The 25,410-nt window shown below is 44.1% G+C and overlaps 2 protein-coding genes across 10 annotated transcripts in view; one reads left to right on the forward strand and one right to left on the reverse strand.

Annotated features, from left to right (window-relative positions):
* Positions 1–17,130, forward strand: part of fhod3b (formin homology 2 domain containing 3b) — an 87,331-nt gene extending 70,201 nt beyond the window's left edge. The window contains exons 11-29 of one of the 7 annotated variants that reach the window (XM_047599726.1): positions 757–921; positions 1,072–1,242; positions 2,220–2,279; positions 2,770–2,877; positions 3,008–3,142; positions 3,474–3,524; positions 4,216–4,406; positions 5,010–5,558; positions 5,648–6,594; positions 7,071–7,229; positions 7,900–8,082; positions 9,008–9,127; positions 9,870–10,031; positions 10,140–10,330; positions 10,449–10,641; positions 11,774–11,797; positions 12,346–12,532; positions 13,252–13,413; positions 13,537–17,130. In XM_047599726.1, coding sequence (XP_047455682.1) covers positions 757–921; positions 1,072–1,242; positions 2,220–2,279; positions 2,770–2,877; positions 3,008–3,142; positions 3,474–3,524; positions 4,216–4,406; positions 5,010–5,558; positions 5,648–6,594; positions 7,071–7,229; positions 7,900–8,082; positions 9,008–9,127; positions 9,870–10,031; positions 10,140–10,330; positions 10,449–10,641; positions 11,774–11,797; positions 12,346–12,532; positions 13,252–13,413; positions 13,537–13,619 — 3,841 coding nt within the window. In that variant the 3' untranslated portion in view covers positions 13,620–17,130. Of the gene's footprint in view, positions 1–756; positions 1,243–2,219; positions 2,280–2,769; positions 2,878–3,007; positions 3,143–3,473; positions 3,525–4,215; positions 4,407–5,009; positions 5,559–5,647; positions 6,595–7,070; positions 7,230–7,899; positions 8,083–9,007; positions 9,128–9,869; positions 10,032–10,139; positions 10,331–10,448; positions 10,642–11,773; positions 11,798–12,345; positions 12,533–13,251; positions 13,414–13,536 lie in introns of all 7 variants that reach the window. The other 6 variants (XM_047599724.1, XM_047599727.1, XM_047599725.1 and 3 more) reach the window with 6 other exon arrangements.
* rxrbb (retinoid x receptor, beta b) lies at positions 16,217–24,853 on the reverse strand. 3 transcript variants are annotated; one of them, XM_047599734.1, is made up of 12 exons: positions 24,668–24,853; positions 23,346–23,540; positions 22,882–23,035; positions 22,581–22,760; positions 22,157–22,210; positions 19,798–19,958; positions 19,484–19,613; positions 18,546–18,672; positions 18,412–18,453; positions 18,231–18,322; positions 18,038–18,143; positions 16,217–17,933 (listed from the first exon to the last, which is right to left on the reverse strand). In XM_047599734.1, the coding sequence occupies exons 2-12, from the start codon at positions 23,484–23,486 to the stop codon at positions 17,786–17,788; spliced, it is 1,335 nt and encodes a 444-aa protein (XP_047455690.1). In that variant the 5' UTR covers positions 23,487–23,540; positions 24,668–24,853; the 3' UTR covers positions 16,217–17,785. The 3 variants fall into 3 exon arrangements, with proteins under 3 accessions (XP_047455690.1, XP_047455691.1, XP_047455692.1); XM_047599735.1 differs by lacking the exon at positions 24,668–24,853 and adding an exon at positions 24,443–24,609; XM_047599736.1 differs by lacking the exon at positions 22,157–22,210 and having other exon boundaries at positions 24,668–24,849.
* Between the last annotated feature and the right edge of the window lie 557 nt (positions 24,854–25,410).

Below are 25,410 nucleotides of genomic sequence, written 5' to 3' on the forward strand. Positions count from 1 at the left end.
GCTGACCGTACGATCCACAATGCCACATGTTTTATACATGTTGGGACTGCACAGACTGGTGACTCAGCCAAGGTGCAAATTAAAATCCCTTTTTTATCTCACAGTAGCTCGGAATATGCTTCGTAAAAGTAACAGAAACCCTTTCATTCTACTTTTTATTAAAAATCACATTGCTTGACTTTGTAAATATTCACAGTTTTACTTTAAGTAGCATACCTACTAAGACCGCTGGTAACAGGTTTTACTCAAACTAGCTTCTTCCAGTCTGTCAGGGGAAATTCAAGTCGCCTTTGAAGATCGCAATTTTCCACATTCTTAATAAAATCCAGACAACCAAGAGGGATCCAAATAGCGAACCGGCTGCAGACTTATGCACGAAGATCCCAGGCTATCGGTTCAACCACACAGGTTATCTCTTGCAGCACTAACAGTGGTTACTGTAATCTTCTCCTTGGTTACGTGAATCTTTATGTTGATTAATGCCATTATAGAGCTACATGAATGTACGTCTGCAGTTGTGTATCCATTTGTAAGTGTTTTCAGACTTCACAAAACCTACTAACCTTCTAAAGCATCTCCCGCTGCTTGTCTCTTGTTCACTAACGCGTGTTGTCTTTAATGTCGTCCCTTTGTGCCCTCTCTGCCATGCTCTGCTTTCGCGGCTTCATGCTGTCTCTGTCCAATCTCTCTATCCCTCTCGCCCGCCTGCATCCTCCCTTCCCTCCTTTCAAACCTCGACCCCTCCTCTCGCCGCAGAGAAGAGGAAGAGGAAGAAGAAGAGGAGGATGAGGAGGATGAGGAGGAGGAGGATGAGGAGGAGGAGGAGGAGGAGGAGAATGAGGATGAGGAAGAGGAGGACAAGGAGGAGGCAGATGATGAAAGTCATCCGGTTTCTGAGTCCTCTAGACAGGGCGCTCACAGGTATTTTAGGCCACCTGGATTCCCCCAGTGTGTCGCAGTTTCCCCGTTCCTCTCTGATAGTATCTCCCTAAGTTATGCTCCAGTTGGAAAATGTGACTATTTTCTTCCTTCTCTTCTGGACTGCTGCTCTCTTGTATTTTGTCGTCCTAGTGTGGTTCCAGCTGTAGCAGACTCTCCTAACATGTGTATGAACTTAAAGTGTATGGCCAACCTCCTTCCTAAAGCCAGTGACCCTGAAGGGCAGAGAGACTATCTCAGCGTCAAGACCAGGGCATCTTCTCCTGTGTCCGTCGCACCTAAAAAGAGGACCTGTAGTCCTTGGTGTGTTCCTCCCAGCCACCTCAATGTGTCTTCCCTGTTGCTCTGGCTGTAATGCCAGGCTCTGCACACCCTTTAGTATCACTGTACCCCCTCTTTACTCTATGTCCAGGTGTCTTTTGGGGCCCAGGAGGTCCCTATAGGTAGAGGGCAGGAGCCGCACTCCATCTACTTATGTTACCTCACTGCTCAATATGGAAAAACACCTTCGTCTCCATTACTGGTGTCCATGCCTCTGTGTAGCACACTGTACCTTCAGAAAGCTGAGTAAAAGCAGAGGAGGTTCTAGCTTGTTTAGTGCCCATTTATGTTGGACATACTTTTAGTTTAGTTTTCTTCTGCCTCCTTCATCCTATAAAAATGTTCTCTTGACCACAGTGGCCAGCAACGCCTTTATTTCCTATCACATGTGATTTATCTCTGGCGTACTGTACGAGAAAAAGGCTGAGCCATGGAAATCGTAATTACTTCCCTTTTCTCAGTTGCTTGGAAAACATAACTTTTCAGACGTTTGCCCGTCATCTGTCTTTCATTGCGGCTCCTCTGCGCTACAGCTAATCCAAGACAAGTCAATAAATTAATTCAAGGCATTAAGGAATTTGACGAATTAGCGTGGGTCACAGTCGCTGACTCTAAGTTATTCATGTTTCTGAAGGATCAAAACCAACCAACTGTAAACTGGCACCGTAGGTCCACAGCATGTGTCCCTGATGCTTTCAAAGCAGAGGCGACTCCTTTTTTTTTTCCTGCGCTGGACGATAAAACTGATCCAGTAAAAAAAAAGAGCATACATTTGTTAGCATTTGAATCGGTAAAGACAGAGATGTCGTGCCGCCCTTCTCTACTCTGTTGCCCTTTGGTCTTGCAGCCCTTCCTACCTCCAACTTCTGCCTCACTGTCTTGTTTGTGTGACTAACTGTTAATGATTTTACCTCTGGAATGATTGACTTGAACTTTTCTTCTTTCGCTTTCATCTTCAGTCTGGTAGAAACTGCATCTTCCTCACCTCGCGCGACTAGAAAGCCCTGCTGGGCTGAAAGGTAAGACCGGGAGCCAGAAGGTCAAATGTGCAGGGACGAGATGTAGAATGATTGTGTGACTTTAACGAAAGGGTTTGCAGTTGAATATACTGCAGTAGACGGCTATTTAATATTTCCAGGGACTGATTCTGTCACCTGCTCAGACCATCTTTATTGCTCTGAAGCTGTTCTAGAAATGTGCATGATTTGATGTCATATTCAATACCGCACGAATTAGCTCCCATGCACAGACATGGGCCAGTGCACCAGAGTTTTATAGCTTGGATTTCCTCACAGGAAAGCTGTTCAACTGCAGTGGGAAAGCTTCTTAGCAGCGTTGCTCTTTTGTTCGGCGCTGTCATATATCAGTCTAAACCGTCCAGCCGGGGTGATGATTCACATTACGTCATTTCGCAGACTCTCGAAGTGATGTTCATCCATCTCTCTGTCATCTAGTGGAAAAACAGATTAAGAGAGAACAAAGCGTTTACTTTTTTTTTTCTTTTTACAGAATCGGCGCCAATGGCACTCCGTACCCTGGCAGGCACCAGACTCCCGCGTCACCCGTCCACCGCTTCGCCAGTTCGGCGACCTCCGCGCCGGACCCCAAACCCGACCGGTCGGCAGAACGTTTTTGGCCGATAGATATGACACTTGCATTAAATGCAACTGTGAAAACTATCAAAATGTGAACCCATAATTCAGTTTTATTAGCGCTGTAACACTTGCTCTTCGTCTCTGGCCTGCAGGCCCGCCTTAGGGGGCTTGCTGAGTTCATCGTACCGACAGCATCAGGAGTCCCTGGCTGCAGAGAGGGAGAGGAGACGCATGGAAAGAGAAGAACGTCTGCAGAGGATTGAAAGAGAAGAGAGGAACCGCTTTAAGTTAGTCTCCCCCTTACCGGTCAGACAAACTCTGCACGACTCCTCATTATAAAGAATCCACTGTATAATGTCTATACTCTGCACCGCGGGAAGCTGCACAGTCAATAAAGTCATGTCAGTTCGTTTTAGGGACCAGTAGCTCCGGTCTCGACTCGGTAGAGACGTTCAACTAATCTCCTATGAATCTGAGAAAGCCTCGGCAGGTGGACTCTGCAAAAGCACATGTTCTGCTCATGCGTCAACGGCTTAGCATTTTAGCATGATCTGTTTGCTGTATTGTGTCTCAGCCGTGTTATTTACAGTCGCCGTTTTCTGACTCCCCCTCTCTCAGTCGAGACTACGTTGACAAGAGGGAAGAGGCAAGACAGGCGAGAGAGGAAAGGTGAGTTTGATTTGCTTGAAGGGTTCACACGAGTTCACAGTAATGCTGCTGTTGTGAAGATAGATAAAAAAAAATAATAAAAAAAAACATACAGAGGTTTGGGAATCCTTTTCGAAAATTGAAAACAGATGTAAAGAGAGTTGCACCCAGCCTCGGGCTGAATTATTGGTGTCGGGGCCCCCTCTGGGCCTGCTTACTATTAAGATGTCCCAAAGGTTAACAGGACAAGTGTGTAATAGTCTTTTGGCATGCGTGTAGTTTAGTTATCTCCCTCAGACTGCGTTTGTGTGTGAGTGTGCGAGCAATATAAGCTCGCTCTCTTGCCCTCCCCTTTTTCACCTCTGTGAACTTAAACTCGCTCATTTTAACGCACATGTGGACTGAGATGAGTAGTTACCAGCCAGAAATGTTACACGGCAACTTTGACAAAAACTTGGAAAAAGCTTTTGCCGTAATTTGAGTCTCTGAGTAATGGGATTACAGCTCATCATCCAGGAATGAGAGAAACTTGTCAAAAATGTCTACAACATGAACGTCCATTACTCAGCTTTTGATCCCTCTCAAGCTGCCCGCTTGTCGAAAGGCCCGTTAAACGTTTGCACCTGAGGGCTGAAATCTGAAATCAGACACCCGTTCAGATAAACCGAGTTAAGCGTTTAAGCTTCGACCTGCCGCTCCGTTGCTCTCGCAGGTACAAGGCTGTGGAGCGTTTGGCCGCGGAGGAGTTCGAGCGGGAGTCGCCCAGAGCGCCGACACGAGGCCGGACGGAGATCACTCTGTGCCTGAGCTCCATCTCCTCCGGCCGCTCCGCGTCTCGCTGCGTCACGCCGTCGCCCGTCATCTCGCAGGAGGACGGCGTCACCGCTCCGCACCAGACGCCTGGTGGGTAAACCGTTTTTGCCAAACTCTGAAGAGATGTAAATGTGAGTGGCCAGAATGGATGCGGCTTTTAGAGCTGTACGAGACCAGACTGTGGTGCACCTGTCGTCCCACACACCGGTGCTTGGTCACACTTCTGGGACAGTGCTGAGCTGGAATCAGCATCAGCTGTGTTTCTGTTTGACTCAGGTAAAATGTTGAAATGTATAAGAAATATACTGGGATAATTTGGGGGGGAGATTGAAGTGGGGGTTTGTATCTAAATGTCCTACCTTGGCCTAATGGGGTTTTGATTAAACAGCCTCAATAATTTGGAGGTAATTTGTAATGTTCTGCAATCAGAAACAATTTATTTCCATCAGCATGACCGTAGTTTATCTTTCTAAAACATACTTGTTTGATGACTTGACAATGAAGCAGAAGGAGACTGTGACTGAAACAGTGTTTTTCTCCGACTTCGTGAAGCACCATGATATTACAATCATGTTTGGTGACTGATTTGTGATTCGGAGTCAGAATGATATAAAGGCACTTGGCTCAAGTATTTAAAGTAACATTTATTTATTTTTTTATTTTTTCCCCACATTGTTTTGGTTTCTCTTCCAGGAACAGAACCCACCTCCGAACCGAGCGCCGACCCACAAACCAAAACCAAAAGTCCAGCACCAGAGTTAGCAGTACCAGAACCTCCCCCCGCGCCTCCCTCTGGACCAGACAAACAGCAGACAGAAACAGAGTCACCTGCAGAGGCAGTGGATGTTGTTGAGACTCAACTGGAAAAGAATGCAGCGGCAGCAGCAGCAGCAGAGCCGGCGTCAGATGAACAGTTAGGCAAGGAGAAAGAAGAGACGCAAGTGCAGGAGGAGCTTGGCGAACAGAAGCGTTGTGTTGATGAAGTGGCGGCAGAAGGAGCGGAGGTGACCGATGTAGCAGAGGTGGGAGAGACAGATGTGGAAGTGGAGGTAGAGGAGGAGTGTGAGAAGGAGCAGCCGACAGAGAGGGATGTGGAAGACAGCATACTGCTGAGTGAGAAGGAGAGGCAGAATGAGGAGGTGAACGAAAAGGACAACTGCTCTGCATCCAGCATCTCCTCCGCGAGTAGCACCCTGGAGAGGGAGGAGCGGGAGGAGAAACTCACCCATGACATCGAAGCAGGTACAAGTTAACGCTAACGTTATTCGCTCGCTTTGAGAATCCGCTGTGTGTGCGTCTCTCACTGTCCAAATTGTTTCCTGCGTCAACAGGCCAGTGGACGAAGTGCATTAAGGAGGCGGACGTGAACGACCAGTGCAACAAAATTCTCAACAGCAAACGCTTCATGCTGGACATGCTCTATGCTCAGAAGACAGCCGCCGAGGATGCTGGGAACGAGGGAGAATCGGAGAAGGAGAAGTGCACGTGTGAGAAGGAGACCGAGGGCGGCGACTCTGTGGCTAGCTTGGCCACCAGGATCTCCACGCTGGAGGCTCACAGGCAGGCCCGAGACGAAAATGTGAAGAAAATGGAAGTGGGGCACCTGGACAACCAGGGCAGTGTCCGAGCGGTGGCGGAGAAGTTTGGAGATCTGGTCAAGGGCCTGACATCTCCAGCTGAAGTTGAGACCTCAAAAGAGCAGCAGCAGACGCAGCAGCAGCAGCAGCAGCAGCAGCAGACTGACAAATCACCCGCCGCTGCCTCGTCGGCTCTGCCCCCGAAGAAAGAGTCCGACCACATCTGGGACCAGCTGATGGCCGCACCCAGGGAGCTGCGCATCAAAGAGATGGACTTCACGGACCTGAGGGAGGAGGACGACTTGGACATTTTAGACGTGGACAGTGGGACGGGGTCATGTGACCTCATACCGCCTCTGCCCCCCGTCCCGTGCAACGCCGTCCTGCCCCCGCCCCCGCCCTTGTTCGGGTGCCCCCCTCCGCCCCCTATCCTCGGCAAAATGATGCCCCCGCCTCCGCCGTTCATGGCCCCCATCCCCCCGCCCTCCCCTCAGCTGAGTCGAGGGGAGGCGCCTCTCTTCCAGAAGAAGAAGAAGACCATCCGTCTCTTCTGGAACGAGGTGCGTCCCGTGGACTGGCAGTGCAAGAGTCATAAATTCTGCAAGGAGTCCCTGTGGTCCAAACTGGAACCAATTAAACTCGACACATCCAAGCTGGAGCAGCTGTTTGAGTCCAAGTCCAAGGAGCTGCCTGTCACGAAGGTAACTCACTGTCTGACTGCTGACACATGCAACTCTCGTATACAGTACACTTTTGGAGAAACAAGGTTCACCTTTGCTTAATCTTTAAATGACCTCCCATGTCTACCGTTGCCCGGTTTGAAAGGATAATTTTGTGAATTTGGTGTTTCACGTAAACTAGTGCAAGTAATCCATCTTAACAGAGATTCAAATTGGCTCTGGAAACAGTAATTCCTCAAATAGGACATAAATTGATGAAAATTCAAATCCATTTTGTCGGTAATTGTGATCGATTTGAATCAAATGTGCTTCTAAAACGACAAAACTTGATTTGGATTAAACTAATTTCCTCAGGTTCTGAGGAAAACAAAGAAACCTACACAGACAACATTTTAAAATGTAAATAGTTGTGTCACACCCTCATCCTCACATGAAGCTGCTGTATTTTTATCCATGCACGGTGCATTACTCCTCCACCTGAACGATCTCCCCCACAGAAAGCGGCTGTTGATGGCAAGCGACAAGAAATCATCGTCCTGGATTCAAAGCGCAGCAACGCTATAAATATCGGCCTGACTGTCTTACCTCCGCCCCGCACCATCAAGACCGCTATTCTCAACTTTGATGAGTACGCGTTGAACAAGGAAGGCATTGAGGTAAGCGTTCTAATGAGATTCTGTCTTAAGACGTCTAAATTGGTACCCATCCTTTAAGCTAACCGGATCAAAGACAAAAAAAAAGGTTTTCTTTACTTACCTTTGCGCACCAAAATAACACTTATCAAACAAGAGAAATAAAGTAGTTGAGATGTGTGTCTTGTGTTTTCATGTCATGTGATGTTTCGAGCTGCACGGCCCGGCTTTTGGCCTGTTTTCACGTAATTAATCACAGGTTGAGAGTTATTTTCATTTTCAAATAAAAGGCATCTGAGGCATTTGACATCCGCGGACAAAGGTTAATGCTGCATTCCTCGGGTATTATATAACCTATAGTTCTGGGAGCTCCTTAGCCCAGTTTATTTTCAGCACACGGAAGTATTCCTCTCTGTCTTTCGCCTCTAAAGATATTTTCAGCCAGGCAACAAAAATTGAGGTGAAGAGTTCAGATGACACACAGATGTGCTGGAGACGGCGTAGACAAACAGACCCAGAAATGTCAGGAACGGTGTGTTTCCACTCTTGTTCATGTGATTTACTCCTTGACATATCATGTCAAACATTTTACACAGGGAAGGAAAAAACTTTTGATATGTTTGATGAATGATCCTATAAGCCCGTCACCCCCCCTCCGCCCCCCCTCCCTTTTGTCTCGTCCTCCTCTTCCTAGAAAATCCTCACAATGATCCCCACAGAGGAGGAGAAGCAAAGGATCCAGGAGGCTCAGCTGGTCAACCCTGACATTCCTCTGGGCAGCGCCGAGCAGTTCCTTCTCACCCTCTCCTCCATCACAGAGCTGTCTGCCCGCCTGCAGCTGTGGGCATTCAAGATGGACTATGAGCTTATTGAGAAGGTCAGACACATTCTGGCTCTAATCAAAGGCAGACGTAACCACACATGGGCCAGTTACATAAACGCCATTTTATTAGTGTTTTTATTTATTAGTTGTACTTGTGTTATTGTTACTTTCCCTCATGAGTTAGATATGAAGACGGAAACCCCTCTGTATGGTAGATGTGAGGCTACAGCTATGAGCTCATTAGCTAGGCATAACAGCGTAGCATGGTACTGACCAAATAAACAAACTAATGATCCAGCAGAGCAGATAAATCTCAATAATGATTGTGTGTTAAGTATCATGCACAGAACTGTTTTTCTTGTATTGATGCTAAGCTAACCAGGCTTGGCAAAGTTTGCGGTGACAGCCATGAACCCCATTAAACCCCATTAAACCCCATTAAAACCGTGAAGGCCTTGTTGTATGACAATACTCCACAACTCCCTTAGTCCCTTCTTCAGTCTACTCTGTGACAGATTTAAGTATTTTGGGCTGGGCTAGGTGTGTAGTACAAGTACCTCTTTGCGTTGGGCCCCCGGGAACCTAGGATCGCCACTGAAGCTAATGTAACTGCCTACTGTAGCAGCTAATGTCTGTAGCAGGCTACAGAGGTCCTCAAGTGTTCGTCCACCTGTGCAGAGACACTACTTCCCAAGATCTATGTATTGTACATTTTTAGGGGATGAGGAGTGAGCAAGAGTCAAATCCACTCTTTTTCTGCCTGGCCGGCCTCAATCAGATGGTTCCCTCCACATGAGCTGGGCTGTGCTCAAGGTTCCTTCCTGTTGATTTCCTTGCGGTGCCTGCTCTGGGAATTTCAGGCCGGGATTTGTAAAGGGTTTTATGACAATTTTAAAGGCAGTGGAGTACAAATGAAACTGAACTGAATGCATCTGAATAGCTGACGGACTTCTCCACCACCTTTTTCTGGTTCTTGTAGGAAGTTGCGGAGCCTCTGCAGGACTTAAAGGAAGGAATGGACCAGCTTCAGAAAAACAAGACACTCAGACACATCTTGACCACACTGTTGGCCATTGGTAACTTCCTCAACGGCTCTAATGTGAGTAACCCTCTGGAAGGTGCATCTTTTTCTTCTACCGTGCCTTTTCCTGACTCCCTCCACCCCACCCCCAATGCTCCTCTTCCCCAGGCAGTATATTAATTTGGCAAGTATAACAGTGAACTCTGTATAGAAGAATGTGCTCTCCTCCTACAGCAAAAACGCTTATGAAAGCTCCTGAACATAGCTCTGTTTCTCAAAGGGGAAGAATGGAGGGAGATTATCCAAAGTTTACGTCGTCTGCCTTCTTGCGTGTAGCCTCACCGCCGTGTCTTTGTGTGTTTGCATCTGTGCCTAAGTGTACGTACGAGTGAACCTCTGGGATATGAAGGCCAAATATGCAAAAGGGAAACATAAGTCATCAACATCAAAACAAGTAGTTCCCGTAAATAATGGCTGCATTTATATTTTTGCAGTAAGCCATTTAAAACTGGCAGAGGAACAAGGGAGATCCTGTTAGGATTATGTCTCTCGTGATACGTTCTGGGCTTTTTTAAGCTTTGCTGTGGGGAGCAGAATAATCTGTCGGCCCTGAAGTAGATTGCGGTTTTTGATAATCACAGTCTAATGAATCAGGCAGATCTAGTCGGCGCACTCCATTGAGCCCCTTTTTCTGACCATGCCAAAAAGGAAATTCACTGCAATTTGGTCCTCAAGTAGCCGCTCTCGATTTTTAACTTAAAGCTGTTGTTTCCTTCCCATATTCTGAGTGTGTTCCGGTGTTTTTTTTATGTATCTTTAGGCTAAAGGCTTTGAGCTGAGCTATTTGGAGAAGGTTCCGGAGGTGAAGGATACGGTTCATAAGCAGTCCCTGCTGCACCACGCCTGCTCCATCGTGGTTGAGAAGTTTCCAGACAGCACCGATCTCTACTCCGAGATAGGTGCTATCACCCGCTTGACCAAGGTTGGTCCTGCTTACTTTTCAAAAAAAAATCCTTAAAAGTCTCGGCTGTTTGTTTTTTTTAGTAAGCTTCTAAATGTCGTGAGATGTTTCTCTGATGTTGCTCTTCAGGTGGACTTTGACCAGCTGCAAGACAATCTGTCTCAGATGGAGCGAAGGTGCAAAGCATCATGGGATCACCTCAAGGTCATTGCAAAACATGAGATGAAACCCGCACTGAAACAAAAAATGTCCGACTTCCTCAAGGATTGCGCCGAGAGAATTATTATTCTCAAGATCGTGCATCGGAGAATTATCAACAGGTACGTTCAGGTGTCAATCAGTTCGATATGAGATTAGACAATGACTTTATTTTTTAAGCGTATCTTAACTTCTTGGTTCTGCACAATGGTGTGATGTTTGTCTACACGTGTCACGCAGGTTTCACGCCTTCCTGTTGTTCCTGGGCCATCCGATATACGCAGTGCGTGAGGTCAGCATACACCGCTTCAGCAAGATCCTGAGTGAATTTGCCCTGGAGTATCGCACAACAAGAGAGCGCGTGCTGCAACAGAAACAGAAGAGGGCTAACCACCGGGAGAGGAACAAGACCAGGGGGAAAATGATAACAGATGTAAGTGTGTATGGGCTTCCTCCAGTTCCTAATCCTCATCTTTGTTTAGTTTGTACTTTCTCCGCTCCATGAAGCAATATTAACAATCCCTGGACACTGGTTACGTCCTTAATCTGGTTTAAACGGCAAACGCTGCGATTACTGTCGGACGCGGCTCGCGTCTGTAATGACATCAGCGAAGTCCCCCCATATTCACGTGTATAGGTTTCTGTAACAACAATCAGTGAGTTGTTTTTAGTGTATCCCTTTCTACGGCCGCAGCGGGCTATGAAAGGCTAGAGCAAACAGCACACCGCATGATTAAAATCCCCTGGACCCTAGAGTGTCAGCCGCTCGGAGCAGACTCCACAGCGATCGCTGGCGGTGGGGGGGGGGACCCCTCTCTCTTCAAAGGGAGACTAATTCAATCACTGTGTGAAAATTTAAACCTCTGGATGGCCCCCAAGGAGGAATAACAAGGGCCACACCTTAGCCACGCCCCTATAAAGATATCCAGTCAAACGGGCTCTTCTTTTTCACAGCTTTGTCACGGACTTGCCTCTGTAGATGTTTAAAGGAATAATGAAAAGAGCATTTTGTGAAATTCCCTTATGACAGACTAGAGTTGGACAAGAAGACTGACACTTGTGGAACCTGCAACCGATTAGCTTAGCCTAGCATAAAGTCTGTTACTGTGAACTCAACTTAAAAGTCAACTTAACTCAACTTAAAAGCACAAATGTTTTTTTGTTTTTTTTGCCTTACCATATAAAAGCTAAAACTCCACTATTCCTTTAGTGCAGGGGTCTTCAACGTTTTTCAGGCCAAGGACCCCAAACTGATGGAGAGATTACGTAGGGACCCCATAGCTACTATATGTGTTCTATATTAAACTCAGCCTAGTGCTATTTATGAATATACATTATTATTATCATTTTGTATTCAATATTAAGCTATCTCTTAATCCTTTACTAAAATATGTTGGATTCATGTTAATGTGTATTTAACGAAATTTAAATTTGAGGGAGGAATGAAAAAAATATATATAAAAAATGTCTAATCAACCAAATACCTGCAGTGCCCCCATTGAAGACCTTTGCTTTAGTGCTCAAATAACACCCTTATGGATTGTTTTTATCGTTTTTATTTTTAGAGTGAGGAAGATGACGATATCGAGGTAGGAGGGTAACTTTGTATGAAAGCAAGTGCACGTGTGAACACTCACTCGTGATTAACCCGGACGTGGCGCCGTGACTTTGAACGTTACCTAATGTGTCGTATCTACGGGGGTAAACAATGGACCAGTCATTTGTGAGGCTGACAGGCTCCGTATGTGTGACCTAACAAGAATGAGGGAGCTTGACGGCGATGACAAAGAGTGAGGAAGACGTGGTGGCGTGACGCTGTCCCGAGTGTCAAGTGAATACCTGATACTTCCTCGTAGGAAATAATGGAACTTGGAACTGTTGAACATGAGCACGTCTGCACTGTCGTGAGACACTGTCGTGGGAGGAAAAGGAGTTTTTGTTTGTCTCAAACTAAATGTGTGGACTTTGAAGTGACTAACTACATTTAGGCCGGAAAGTGCCGTGTCATCATAACCAGTGTGGCGACGTTTATATTTAAAGCTAAAATGTGGCAAAGCATGGAGTTGAGTTGCATCATATTCTCCTAATAAAATCACATGTTCTGTAACCCTGTTACTCCAAACCCCTCCCCCCACAGAGTGGCAAATTTGCCGGTGCCCCATCGGAGGCACAGGACAGCCAGCCTCAGGGTATCCAGTCCGCCGAAGATGCAGCGGAGCATGAGAACATGAAGGCCGTACTGAAAACCAGCCTGCAGGGCGGAGAGAGCGGCGCGTCGACAGTGCCAGGCCTCCGCACGCGCACCCGAGCCAGCAGCACCAGAGGTCGGTGTCATAAACACGTTACACTGATGCAGCCCCTGTGTAGCTTTTCATATTAATATCACCATCGTATGTCCAGTATACTGAGATTTCCATTCCTCTGTGGTCGTGACCGCTCCAAGAGCATGATTTTACGGAAGTAATTCTACCTGAAACCTTCACGCCATCTCTCACTAGGACCGTTTAGACACGTAGCAGCAACACTTAGCAACAATTAGGTCATCGTGTTGCTCCCAAAGGATGAAAAATACTAATAACTTTGTTGTGTTCCTCTGGCCTTTTCTCTTATGCCCCCAACAGGTTTTTATTTGTCAAGTGACATTTATAATGCTAGTGTATCTTAGTGTCAACACTTGTCAAGTACAGGGTCGTTTATATTAACAAAGGGTGGATAGCAGCGCGCCTAAAGTCTCAAAATGGGACCATAATTTGCAAAATGAACACGATGTTATATTTGAGGAAGACTTAAATCTACAGACATGGACAATAATCTCATTAGAGAAACCTTTGATGAGGTCATAAAAAATGTTTTTGGAAGTAGCTACTAGCACGGAACAGCTGTCGCAGGGTTTTTTTATACATGTGCTTCGAAATGGAGGGACATTCACTTGGTTGCAATGCGCCACCTCACCACTAGGCGTCACTAATTATTATTATCGTTTTTATGATGCTATAAAATGTGCGCGTTGATTTCTCGTTTATCCTGAATTTACTGCTTTCAGGGCGTACTGCCCCGTGGTGCTCGACCAACGACGACCCAGTGAACTGCACAGACGACACAGCTGATGAGATCATGGAGAGGATAGTTAGGTCAGCCACTCAGGGGCCCAGCCAGCGGACGCAACCTCGGGAGAGGAGACGATCCCGAGTCAACCGAAAATCATGTGAGTCAGATGTTGGATTTACGACCGTCCGCAGCTGAGTGCGATCCGCTGTGTATGCTCATAAATTCAGTCTTAAAACAGTGGGAAAATAATAATTTGTTTGCCTTTCCACTGTATTTCCAGTGAGAAGGACACTGAAGAACGGTTTGACAACAGAGGAGGCGAACGCTCTCGGCTTGTCCAGTGGTTCGGAGATGGCGGTGTGAGCTGGGCCCCGCGGTCGCACTGGACGTGAAGACATCTGAAAGCCCTTTCACTGCCCTCTCCTGCCAGCGCCTGCGCCCGAACCCCGGCAACCCCACTCCGCTTTGGCTTGGCCACTAAACTAAACTCTCCCCCGGCTTCGATGAGTTGATCTCACCTTTGTGCGTTTGCGTTTCCATGGGCTTGACACGAGTCCGCCCCGGGACAAGCACCACTGCAGTCAGACCACTAAGCTTCGCTCCTGCTGGACAAACATGTGCACTCACAAGGCTTAACTACGATCATCCTCTGAGCGCGTCACCGCACTCGAACAAACTTGCAAAAGTGTGTTTGTTTTTTTTTTGTTTTGTTTTGTTTTTTTAAGGCCGAGGGCATCAAAACGGTTCAATCTCCGTGGCCTTGACTGAAGCCGAAGGGCCTGAAGTGTGGTCCAGACACTAAACCCTCACATAACTGTCCCCCCCCCCCCCCGGGTTTAGTGTCGGCCCTGCAGCTTGACTGACAGACTGAACAGAAAGACTTCTCATCTATTGAATAGATGGCTTTGTGCGGAGGCTTGTGTACTACTGTGGTAGTTTTGTGTTTCATTTTGCTCATGAAGGTGCTCAAACGCGGAGAACAATTGCACTGGACGTAAAAGCTGGGTATCAATGGAGCGCGAGATCCTCGACACTGATGAACCACTCTGACATCTGAATCTGAATATACACTAACCAGCAAAGAAACAGTAGCACAGTTTTTAATGTCTAATCAAGGTGGACAGATTCAGGCAGATGTGCAGTAGTTTACCGGATGGGAAGGAGAAGCAGAGAAACGGTGCAAAACGTTTTTTTGTTTTGTTTTTTTTTTTATTCCAGAGAGTTGCTGCGGGGGTTGAAGGGTTTTGCTACTAGTTCGAGACTGACGCTCATCACGCAAACATGTTTAGCTTTAAAGCCGACGAGTCGCATCACGTGATCCATTCTCGCCGACGAGGCGAACATCTGGGAGGCACGTCCGAGGGCGGCGGGCGCAGCGAGCAGCCTTCACCGAGCCGTTCCTTTTATTTTGTAGAGACTACGAGCTGCACATTTCAGAGTGCCTTTCAGAGACCGTTATTTATTAAAAGACGTTTTCAGGGACATGTAATCACACAAATGTTACTACAGATGTGCGGTCTGTGAGGGGGGAGCCGAGTAGATCATTCATGAGCTGTGATTTCTTTTTAACCAGTGTTTTTAAACTTGCAGAATTTCTCGTTTTTTTTTCTTGTTTTTTTTTTTTCTCCACGTTATGTCTTGGATCAAATAGTTTACGAAGATAGCTTTAAAGTATTTATGACAACTTAGGAGTTGGTTATGCACATTAGCTGTATCCTGTTGCCTTACTGTAAAAATGCGGGCATGCATAGTTCCACTCCAGTCACGATGTAGGTAAATAAGAGTTAAAAAAAAAAATAGACCAGGCGACATGAATTTGTAGTTCAGCTGGCATCACTGGAGATCTCAGTATCAGGTGGGTACGTAATGAATAGTACTGGTAATGTTTAATGCACATAAAACCTCTAGAATTTACCCACTTTAAAACACGTCGGTCTGTATTGAAGTGAACAAAGCAGCAACCTTTTGGCTATATATCGCTCAGTTTAATTTTTTGTTTTTTGAAACTATTTACGAGCTCGTTGTGCTATCGATCACTCTGGAATGGCTTCGACTGAACCTGCGACGCGTTCAGTTCCAACATGCCGTGCCACCCGCGAGTTCAATCTACCCGCTTGCAAAGTTTCACTGTGACGGAAACATAGCCATCGACAGAGATAAAGTATTAAACGCATCGTCATAAAGCTACGCGAAAAAAAGAAAAGAAAAAAATACCACACCAGCACTACATTTTTTTTTTTTTGTTCGTTTTGTTTTTGTTTAGAATTTACTGGAAACTATTTCAGCACCTTAGGCTCAATGTGTAGCATGCCACTTAGTTGAACTGAAGTTACAAGAGGAAGAGCTCATCGTGTTCCCCAGATTGTACTAAAGCAATAGCGGGGAACGCTGTAAAACAATTTACATGTCATAATGTCTTTGTGTGTGTGTGTGTGTTTTTTTTTTTATTATTGTTGTTTTTTGCTCCATGTGTAGAATAGTGTATAATAGACTAAAAAGCAGTGTTATTCTAAGTATAATTTAAGAAAAACAAACCACGCAGGGTTTAAAAATTAAAAAAAAAAGTGTCACTTCTGCTTAAAAGAAAAGAAGGTTCACTTTGGTTCTCAGATCTGTAGGGTTTACATGTGTGCGACTGAATATTCTCAAAAAGCGATTGAATCCACCAGTGGAATTCCTCAGAAGCCTCCGATTTCACCGCACTCCACATTGTTCTTTTAATTTATCATCAGCCCGTCACACATTTGCTGCCTGTGCCATTACATCACTGTGGAATTTGGACACAAGTGCTATACAGCGAAAGGCTTCTGTAGCTTCTTTGCCCACAGCAAAAACTATGTAACTACTACAATAAAAAGGCTCATTAAAACATCCTTTGACAGTTTTCTTTTTTAATCATGTTTAAAGTTGTTCCGTGGGGATGAGAAAAGAAAGAAGAAAAAAAAATAAGAGCAAGCACAAAAACTTAAGCCTCTTTATTTTTTTAAGTCCACGCAACCCATGGTTCAAGTCACTTTATATTCAAGAGCATACAGAGGTCGATGACAAGCGCAAGTTTACCGCTCACATGGTGTTCACACATGGCCGTCATAGCAGACCTCATTTGGTCTTGTGTAAAATTCCTGCATGTCCACAGGTGTCATGGAACTAAATGTGATTATGGTTTGCTTTGAATAAATTGCAGAGACATTACAATGAACAAGACAGCTACCTAAAAAACAAAAAAAAAACAAAAAAAGAGGGGAAAGGTAGGAAATGGTAGGAAGTACAACTGAGCATCCAAAAAAAAAATAAAAATAAAAAAAATAAAAACAAATCAGCTGAAACAGTCTCAGCAAATCCAGTGCAACCCAAGACACGTTCTGCTTTATACTAGCTGACAAACTAAAAACAAGGGCACATATTAAGAATTATATAATTTGTATCTCCTGATCATAATTCAAATTTACCAATGTACATTTTCCCTGAACAACTGCCTTTGCACAGTACCTTAGAATTGAATAGATAAATTACAAAATGGAGTTATTCCCTTTCCATCGGACATGATTTACTTAGCAAAACCCCTGAATAACTGACAGGCTTATGCAGTTTACATTTTATATTGCTACATCGTTTTAACAAAGATTAACAAAGGATTTTTTTTTGTTTGTTTTGCATATATTCTTAGGTTTGTGTTTTGGTGTGCGTTTGCACCAATAATGTCAAATTATCTCAGAAATAGCACCAAAGGACAAAATGCTTGACCCCTTTAGAAGTCAGAGGCGTTTATTAAAAATATGTTTTAGAAATAGAACATAGCAAGTGTGCAGTGCAGACTAATCATTGACAAAGTGATTTGATTTTTTTTTTTTCTTAATGGCAAGGAAGTAAACAACACTAAACGTATATACGAGACACAAAGCTGATCTTTACTCAACACAGACAAGTCGGGCCTGACAGACAGTTTTATCCATTGACTTATGTTCTATCTCAGGGTACCTGTTAGGGTTTGAATCTGGACAAAAGTCGACTCAGAGCTGCTGTTGGACACAGTTCAGAGTGACCGTTTGGTACAATAATACAGTTTTAGGTCTGTCTTGAATTTAAATTCATCAAAAGACTACGTCCTCAATGCATACTCCAAATCAGGTTGCCTTCATTAAGATAAAAACAAAAAAAACAAAAAAAAAAAAAAAGCTTTAGGGAGAAGTTCAGTTGAAGAAACAACCGAATTTTAATATTTGGGGTGTTTAAAAAGTTCATATAAAAATGTTTACCCAAATTATAGCTCCTGTGAGGGAAATATGTAAATGTTTACATTTTTAAAAATACTTTAGTCATGACGTTATTTCAACATATAGCACCAGCTTGTAGATCATGCCAAGCCTTGGGTTTGGTCTAAAGAGCAAATCTGTGCCGCACTAAAGGAAGTGTAACGCAGACAGCAGTGAGACAAACTGACAAATCTTCAAAGAACTTAAAGTGCCACTCCAGTCCCACGCCCGCTTGCCAGACTCCAGCTATCTAAAACCACAGTACGCGCTTCCTATCTACGACAACTGATGGGGAGCTTCAAGCATTTCCATGAGGAAAGTGTCAATAGGCGTGTCACCGATCAGCTTGAAGAAGAAGAGATGCTCCAAGCACTTCAAGCCGATGGAACGCAGTGCTGGCAGTCGAAGGAGGAGCTTTGCGAACCTGCAGGGGAACAAAGAGGATATTGTTTCACTCGGGGAGATAACACAGCGCACGAGACAATGCCGGGCCTGTCGTAGCTCGTAGCTCGTAGCGGAGGACCTTACCTTCCCTGCTGCTCTGGATATTTCTGTTTGCAATAGGCTTCCAATGATGCATAGACCTTTTCTCTAAGGAGCTCCACCTCGCCGGTGTTGGACAGCCCCTTAGCATCTGCAGGGACAACGAGTTAAGTGTTTTAATCAGGGGGTGGACAAACAATGCAGAGGAATGGTTCTTATTCCTTGCGCTGTCAAGTACCTGGGTTGAAGAGGACAATGGCTCGGAGGCAGCCCAGCTCTGTTTTGTCCATTTGCATATCTCTCATTTTATTGACGAGCTCAGTGAGAACCCTAAAGGATGACAAAATGTTTCAGTGTGAAACACAAACAGAAGTCTGGAGCAATTTTAATGACACTACTGCAAAGGATTAAAAAAATACCTGTCAAATATTGCGCCGACCTCTGCGCTCTGCACGCTCTCCCTGCGGTACATAAAACCAGTTGGGTTAGCCACATGTAAACAAAAAAAAGGCAGGTCCTGACAGATGGCTGTGACCTGTCTGTGCGTACGTACCTGTCAAAAATGGCTCCAACTCCTGCACTGTGTGCGTTGTCGCGCTGCAGCTCAGAGGCCAGGAGGACTCCATCCTTCAAAGGAATGGAGCGATGGGAGAACGAGGCAATCAGGAGCTCATTCCACCCTGACAAACGAAAACACAATTACACACTGGTATGTAAAGAACGAGTCAGCAGTTCTTACGGAGAAAATAAACTCAAACTAGCACGTTTTAAATGGAAATCAGTTGTGTTCATTCTTCCACCCTCCTTCAAACCAGGATCATAAACATTATATTGATCTCAGTGTGACTGATGGTGACACTTTCACCGCTGCATCCACCTGCCAGCTGCTCACAGCTGCCTCTGAGATTCATTTCCACAGGGTCCTGAGGATTACACACTATTACAAACTGTCATTTCTAGTCGGCCTTAAGGCAAAACCCATTGGGACGTCCCCAAACACAGAACATGAACCTGACGACAGTGACTATGACATCATGTTTTCCACCCCCTTTCAACTACTGCAACAACCCGAGTGTTTCAAAATACAAAAATAGTGATGATGATAATTACAGGGTCAAATCCTTTGTCTTTGGTTCTACTGATTGTTGAAATAATGCCAATAGTGAACTTGAAGCCCAGGAGGAGCGTCTGGGTCATTGAGAGTTTTGTGAGACAAACTGACAAATCTTCAAAGAACTTAAAGTGCCACTCGAGTCCCACGGCCGCTACACTGAGAGTATTGTGGACACCAATCAACACTGAGCATTTCAACAAGTAGCCTTATCCTCGCTCCATTTACACACACTTCTTTTGAATCCCTGAAACATTCATAAAGTGCCTCTAGCATGTTATATAATGCTCAATCATTGACAGTTTTTTGTAATTTGCAAACGTTCTATGAAATGATTTTGCAGACACAGTTCAATGCAGACTTTTCCGTCCGTTTCGTACCTGCACGCAGAAGGATGACCTGATCATCGAGGGGCAGTTCAGAGAAATGAGGGATTCTCTTTGCCCACTCCACCAAGGCAAACAGCTGTTTGTCTGCTGTCTGACAGATGTTGGTAACAGCATCATGGGGCTAAAACAAAACAAGACAATTAATTCCTCGTGACCTATCAAACATAAATGCTACCAGGAATTTCCCGAAAGTTCGCAAAGTTTTAATTGGGAGAATTAGAGGAATCGCAAAACAAAAGATTTACTGACGTTTTTTTTTTTTTTTTTTTTTAGAAAGCTTTCATGTCAAGGCTCAAATCACTCACGGAGTTTCCTGCAGAGCCTCCATCAGAGTGAAGCTCGGTCTTCTGCTCCACGGCCGTCTCTGCCTCCAAGATCTTCTCCACGGGCATCTCGTCGTTCACTCCACAGCTGAACTCCAGATCTCCTTCGCGCTCTCGGTTCCTCTGGCGCTCCTCTTGGACCGCTGCAACAGACGGAACACACAGAGACACAACACGGAGGAATGAAAAGACTCCTGGGAACAACGAGCAAACCGGCGATCTCAAAGGTTTAAGAGTGTTAAGCACAATGCTGCCTCGATGCAGGGTCGCTGCTGCACTGAGAAAAGCTGCTGTGTTCTCACAGACACTGAGTGAATGACCGTCAGTGGCAATTAAAATGTAAGACTGACAGTGAAAACAAAAGGGAAAACTTTTGAATTATCTGCGTTTATGTATAAGTTACATGTTACAGTTATGAACTAACTAGGTTTTTCATCTCGGAGTCAAATCACCCACCAGAAGAACCTCGAACCAACTCTGGTTCAACTCATAACAACGTCAGGGTGGATGTCTTCCAGATGAAGCTCAATAGAAACTGCAGGACAATAACTCTAAATATTGAGGGTTTACCCTCCACCAGAAAATGTCTTCAAAGTACAAAGATCTACCTTTTGAAGTTGGGCCTGTAAAATTCTAGGTCCACAGAATGACTTCAACAGTGAAGTGGTTCTGTAACAAAGAACGGTGCCGTTCCTCCTGAATGCCCTGCAGTTACCAGTAAGTGCTCTCTTACTTCAGCACTGTAAAGTTTTCACAGGTGTTTTCAGTAAAGACACAGAAGATCACAATCGTTTGCACATTTTCTAAGTTCGGGTGAGCCACTTAATTTGAATGGTTCCCATGTACATTTTCTTGCCACTGTGTATCCAGCGAATTAACGAATGTTTCTCAGTGCATCTTGGTCCCATACATTTATTTTTTTGTTTCACTGTCATACATCCTCAACAGCACAATGACACCTATCAGGACAAATGGAAATGAATTTACTAATGAAGTTACATGCATGAGTTTGTTATTACCATGCATTGCTCTAAATTACCAAACCCAAAATTAGTTAAAGACAAAATCACAATGCATTGAAAGACCTATCGTTTTCTCAGTCCTACTGAAATGGCAGCATCACTCCAGACAACAGTGAAAAGGTTTGTCCATTGTTGTCTACAGCAAATGAAGTCAAGAGGTCTCATCAAAAGCAGCTGCTGTCTGATCGACAAAACGCTGACCGCACATTCTGATTTTGCTTTAAAAATGCAAACGCCGTGTAAAAGATCAGACATTCTGACAAAACTGCAGCTATTAGAAACTGACACTGGACGACAATTAAATGGTGATGAAACAACACAGAGACTCTCTGTGCCTCAACCAGCAACCAAAATTTGAGATACTTGGAACAAGTGAAGAGGCGTCTCCTTTCAGAAGACCTTGGTATAGAGTATCAATTCATGATACTTGAAGCTGAGCTTACGGGCTTCACTAAAACATGATCGATTATATTCTTTGCTGTGTCAACACCAATGCACTCCATCAGACTGTACATGCATTTACACACATTCAGCAAGGAACTACAGCTGGTTGACAAAGCAGTCCATCATCCCAAGGCAGTGTACCACAGCAATCCTCACTCTCCATCATTCCTGGGCTCATTTTCTGTAGGGCTGGGGATTGCTACAGATTTCCTAAATCGATTAAAGTCCAACTGAAAGGTCCCAATTGAATTTTATTCAATTCAATAGTGAGAAATGAAAAACTGTCGAGAATTACCCCAGATCAGTTACATTACTGGACTTTATCAATCAACAATGCAGCTCTACAGCATTCACTTGTAAGTGATACGTTATCCTATGAGAAAACCTATTGTGCACTATAATATACTCCATTCACATTTTCATTACATTTTTAGCAATGGTGTATGCATGTATATGATTGCATATGAATGTCGTTACAACTTCAGTTATTTCCTCAGGATCATTGAGAATTTGACAGGGAACTCCACTGTAAAATCCTTCTCTGGTCTTCTAGTCTGTCATCTTCTCTAATTTGCTGAGTGTTGCACAAATTTTGCAAGATTAGTCATATGAAGCCAGTCTTGTGAGACAGCAGTGAGATTTTTTACAAGATAGTGCAGGAAAGGATATATTTCAATAAATAAATAAATAAAAAATGGATGCATTCCATGAATCAATATTGGATCTTTCAATTAAAGATCAACTTGAATCAGAAAGCCATGTTTTTCAAACCCAGCCCTATTTTCCACACATCAGTATCACCAACTTTGCATTTCTAACTCAAGAGGCTAATTCTAACATTAAAATACTTTATATTCAAAATTTCCATGTCATACTCATCCATCCCTCATCTTTTCCATCTTCTTTTATCCACTTTACATGTTTGATCACTATTGAAAGATGGAGAAAGGGTAGAATTGGAGAAAATGAAGGGAAGAGATGGAGAGGGGTTAGTTATATAAACCAGCCCCAATACACCCCTTTTTTCCCTTTTGCTTATCTAACCAAGAATCCACTTTCGCCTGTGCGAGAAACACTGTACTAATCTGAAATTATTTAAAATGTTAAATTGGGCTTAATTTGGTTCATCAATTATTTTAACACATCTAATTTACTTCCAATGTTGAAATCATTCAAACAAATATGTATACACCTTGGTATAGCTGCATGTAAGACAACACGCAACAAATGTGGTACCTAAATCCAGGCAGTCTCTCAACATGGACATTATATTCTAACATGACGCTTCTCTTTGCATACCTTCCCTCTTCATACCCATGGCCAGGCACTTCTGGTAGCGGCAGTACTGGCAGCGATTGCGCTGGCGTTTGTCGACCAGGCACTCTTTGTTATCCCTGCAGGTGTAGCTCAGGTCTTTGCGCACTGTGCGCTTAAAGAAACCTTTGCATCCCTCACAGCTGTACACTCCGTAGTGTTTGCCTTTAAATGATGAAAATAGACAAAACTGAAGTTAGAGGCCAACATGTAGATCAAGCAGAGAGTTAAGTTCAACAGTCTAACAAACCTTCTGCTAATCTAGCTTTTAAGAAAAGTTACTCACCAGAAGAGCGGTCCCCGCAGATGACACACAACCGTTTCTGAGACAGCATTATTCCTGGGCTGTGAGCTGGCATGGGCCTCAGGCCGAACGGAGGTTTGATGTCTTCTGAGCTGCTGATCGAATGCATCCCTGATATGGGCGCTGAAGAAGAGATCTACACACACACACAATGTAACCAAATAAAACAATGGTAACACCATAATGTAATTTAATTGCAATAATTACACTTTTTTTTTTTGTCACGTTGAAACACTAGTGACATTTTTTGGAATACCAAAACTTCTGGTATAAATCCAAGTCTAAGCACCATCCAACTGGGTTTTCCTTTCTATTGACACTTTATTGCACTGCCAAAACTAACTGTGTGTTATCTGTCCAAAAAAACACAAATAAACAAACCCCAGTATCACCATTTCAACTATGGCATCTTTTAATATTAACATGTAAATGTATCTATAACTTACCTGACTGTTGCTGATGGGCCCAAATCCCAGAGTAGGTGAGACCACAGGAGAGTTGAGAGAGGGACTGATGACTGAGAAGGGAGAGCCTAAGATGTTGGTGGGGCTGTTGGAGGCAGAGCTGTTGGGTTGCTGAGAGGACATGGCTTGTAAAGCTACCCGCTGGAGAGTATGATGTCCCGTCTGAAGGATATCAATCTGAGGGTGAAACAAAAGGTCGTTTTTTTTTCCAGTGTTTCCAGTCATTGTTGCAGGGGGAAAAAAAATACATGTGTCTTTACAGTATCTGTATTTCAGTGCGAGAACAAAGACTGAATTCAACGTGATAAACTATGGTTGTAGATAAAATCATTCTTCAACCAAAGATGCCACACATTACCCTGTTCTGTGTTCTCTCAAGTAAGGATTTGCTCTTATCCTGGGTTTAATTATTAATAAAGTAATACCCTCAAGTTTTACTGCTGATAGTCCATAACAAAACATACAAAGGCACGGGGAATATACAATAGACCTTTACTTACTCATTCACGTTTTAAAGACTAATTAACCGATAAAACACTGTGTGTTGTGCTATAGATGCAGGACGCGATGGGGCTGACGACAAATTAACCGCAGCTACGCCACGTATGAAGCAGTAACCACAAATCTGACGCATATTAACTGTCGTCTAATAACATAAAACAGGGTCTCTGTTTAGACTGAACTACACTACATTACTGTCCCGCTTCCATTAATCGACATCTGTTAACATTAGCTAGCCCCCGTTGGCATCGCAACAACATTTCACGTTTGCTAAATTAGCTAACGATACGCAGTGACTTTTTTTTTTTTTTATTAACGTTACTCCTTAAAATATGTCCTAGACAATAACCACGTAAAAATGCAATAATGCACGAGTCACTACTTAACATTAATGCAACGAACTACCGACCGTAACACATAAATTATAATCAACGTTTGATGTTACCGATGGCTAGTTAGCTGCACATCCATGAAGGCTCAAAGGACCGTGGCTAGGTAACATTAGCTTTGGTTAGCATACGTTTAATTAATTCGGTGTGCTGCAATATTTCAAACGCTAGGATGCAACATAAGCATACCCTGTTTGACGTTTAAAACTGCATTACGGAGACTAATAAGTCGACAGTCGTCGAACCACTCAAATAAATCCGCTCGACCAGCGCAGTGTTTCCCAGCAGGCTAAGATTAGCCCGTTAGCTCCTACAGCTAATATCGCTAGCATTAGCCCGATGGACGCATCGAGACGACAGGAGGCAGTTGTTGTCAAAAAAGCTCATGGTCGTTTGAAGGTTGGACTTACGTACCAGACACACCTTCGACGCATTGTTCAAAACGGCTTCGCTGTATCTACTGCAACCCAGACAAGCGGCAGACGACAGGCCGAGCCTCAGTTCCAATATCCTTCAGCTTGACGCTGTTGTTGTTTACAGGCCATGATGGCTCAGTGCCTCTATTCACTCGAGCCAAAATGTCTCACGGGACCACCCAGAACAGCGCCTTCACATGACACCCGTACAGCGGAGTACTACTTAATCAAAATGGATTTGGTCTGCATCCGGTGTTTCTCTAGTTATGCAGAATATTTGAATATTTACAAAAATATTTTCTGAAGTTACATGTAACTAGCAGTTTAAATAACACCGACCATCAGACCAGTTCTAAAGTTCTAAAGTTATTAGTATCCCTGTGTTATATATTTTATTTTGTGTATTTTATTTTTTTGCGTCTTCCATTATGGATGACAAGTATATTTCATTATACTTCTGATTTAAAGATATACATTGTGTTCTTATTCCAGTATTCGTGAATGCATCACGTACAGTACGTATCCTGTGTGATGCATTCAGGTACCGGAAAAGAACACACAGCCAATCTGCATTATAGTTTGCTTACCAAAGTTTCATAGCCACACCTATAAGAAAAGCATGAACGTACGTGCGTGCGTGTGTGTGTGTTTTGTTTTTTGTTCTTTGACAGAAGAGTACAGTATTGCACAATTTGTTCTTGCTCGGCCGATTTTGTTTTGGATTTTCCATTGAGGCATTAC

Source organism: Mugil cephalus, chromosome 11 (genome assembly GCF_022458985.1).
Source record: "Mugil cephalus isolate CIBA_MC_2020 chromosome 11, CIBA_Mcephalus_1.1, whole genome shotgun sequence".
NCBI classification, from domain to species: Eukaryota; Metazoa; Chordata; class Actinopteri; order Mugiliformes; family Mugilidae; genus Mugil; species Mugil cephalus.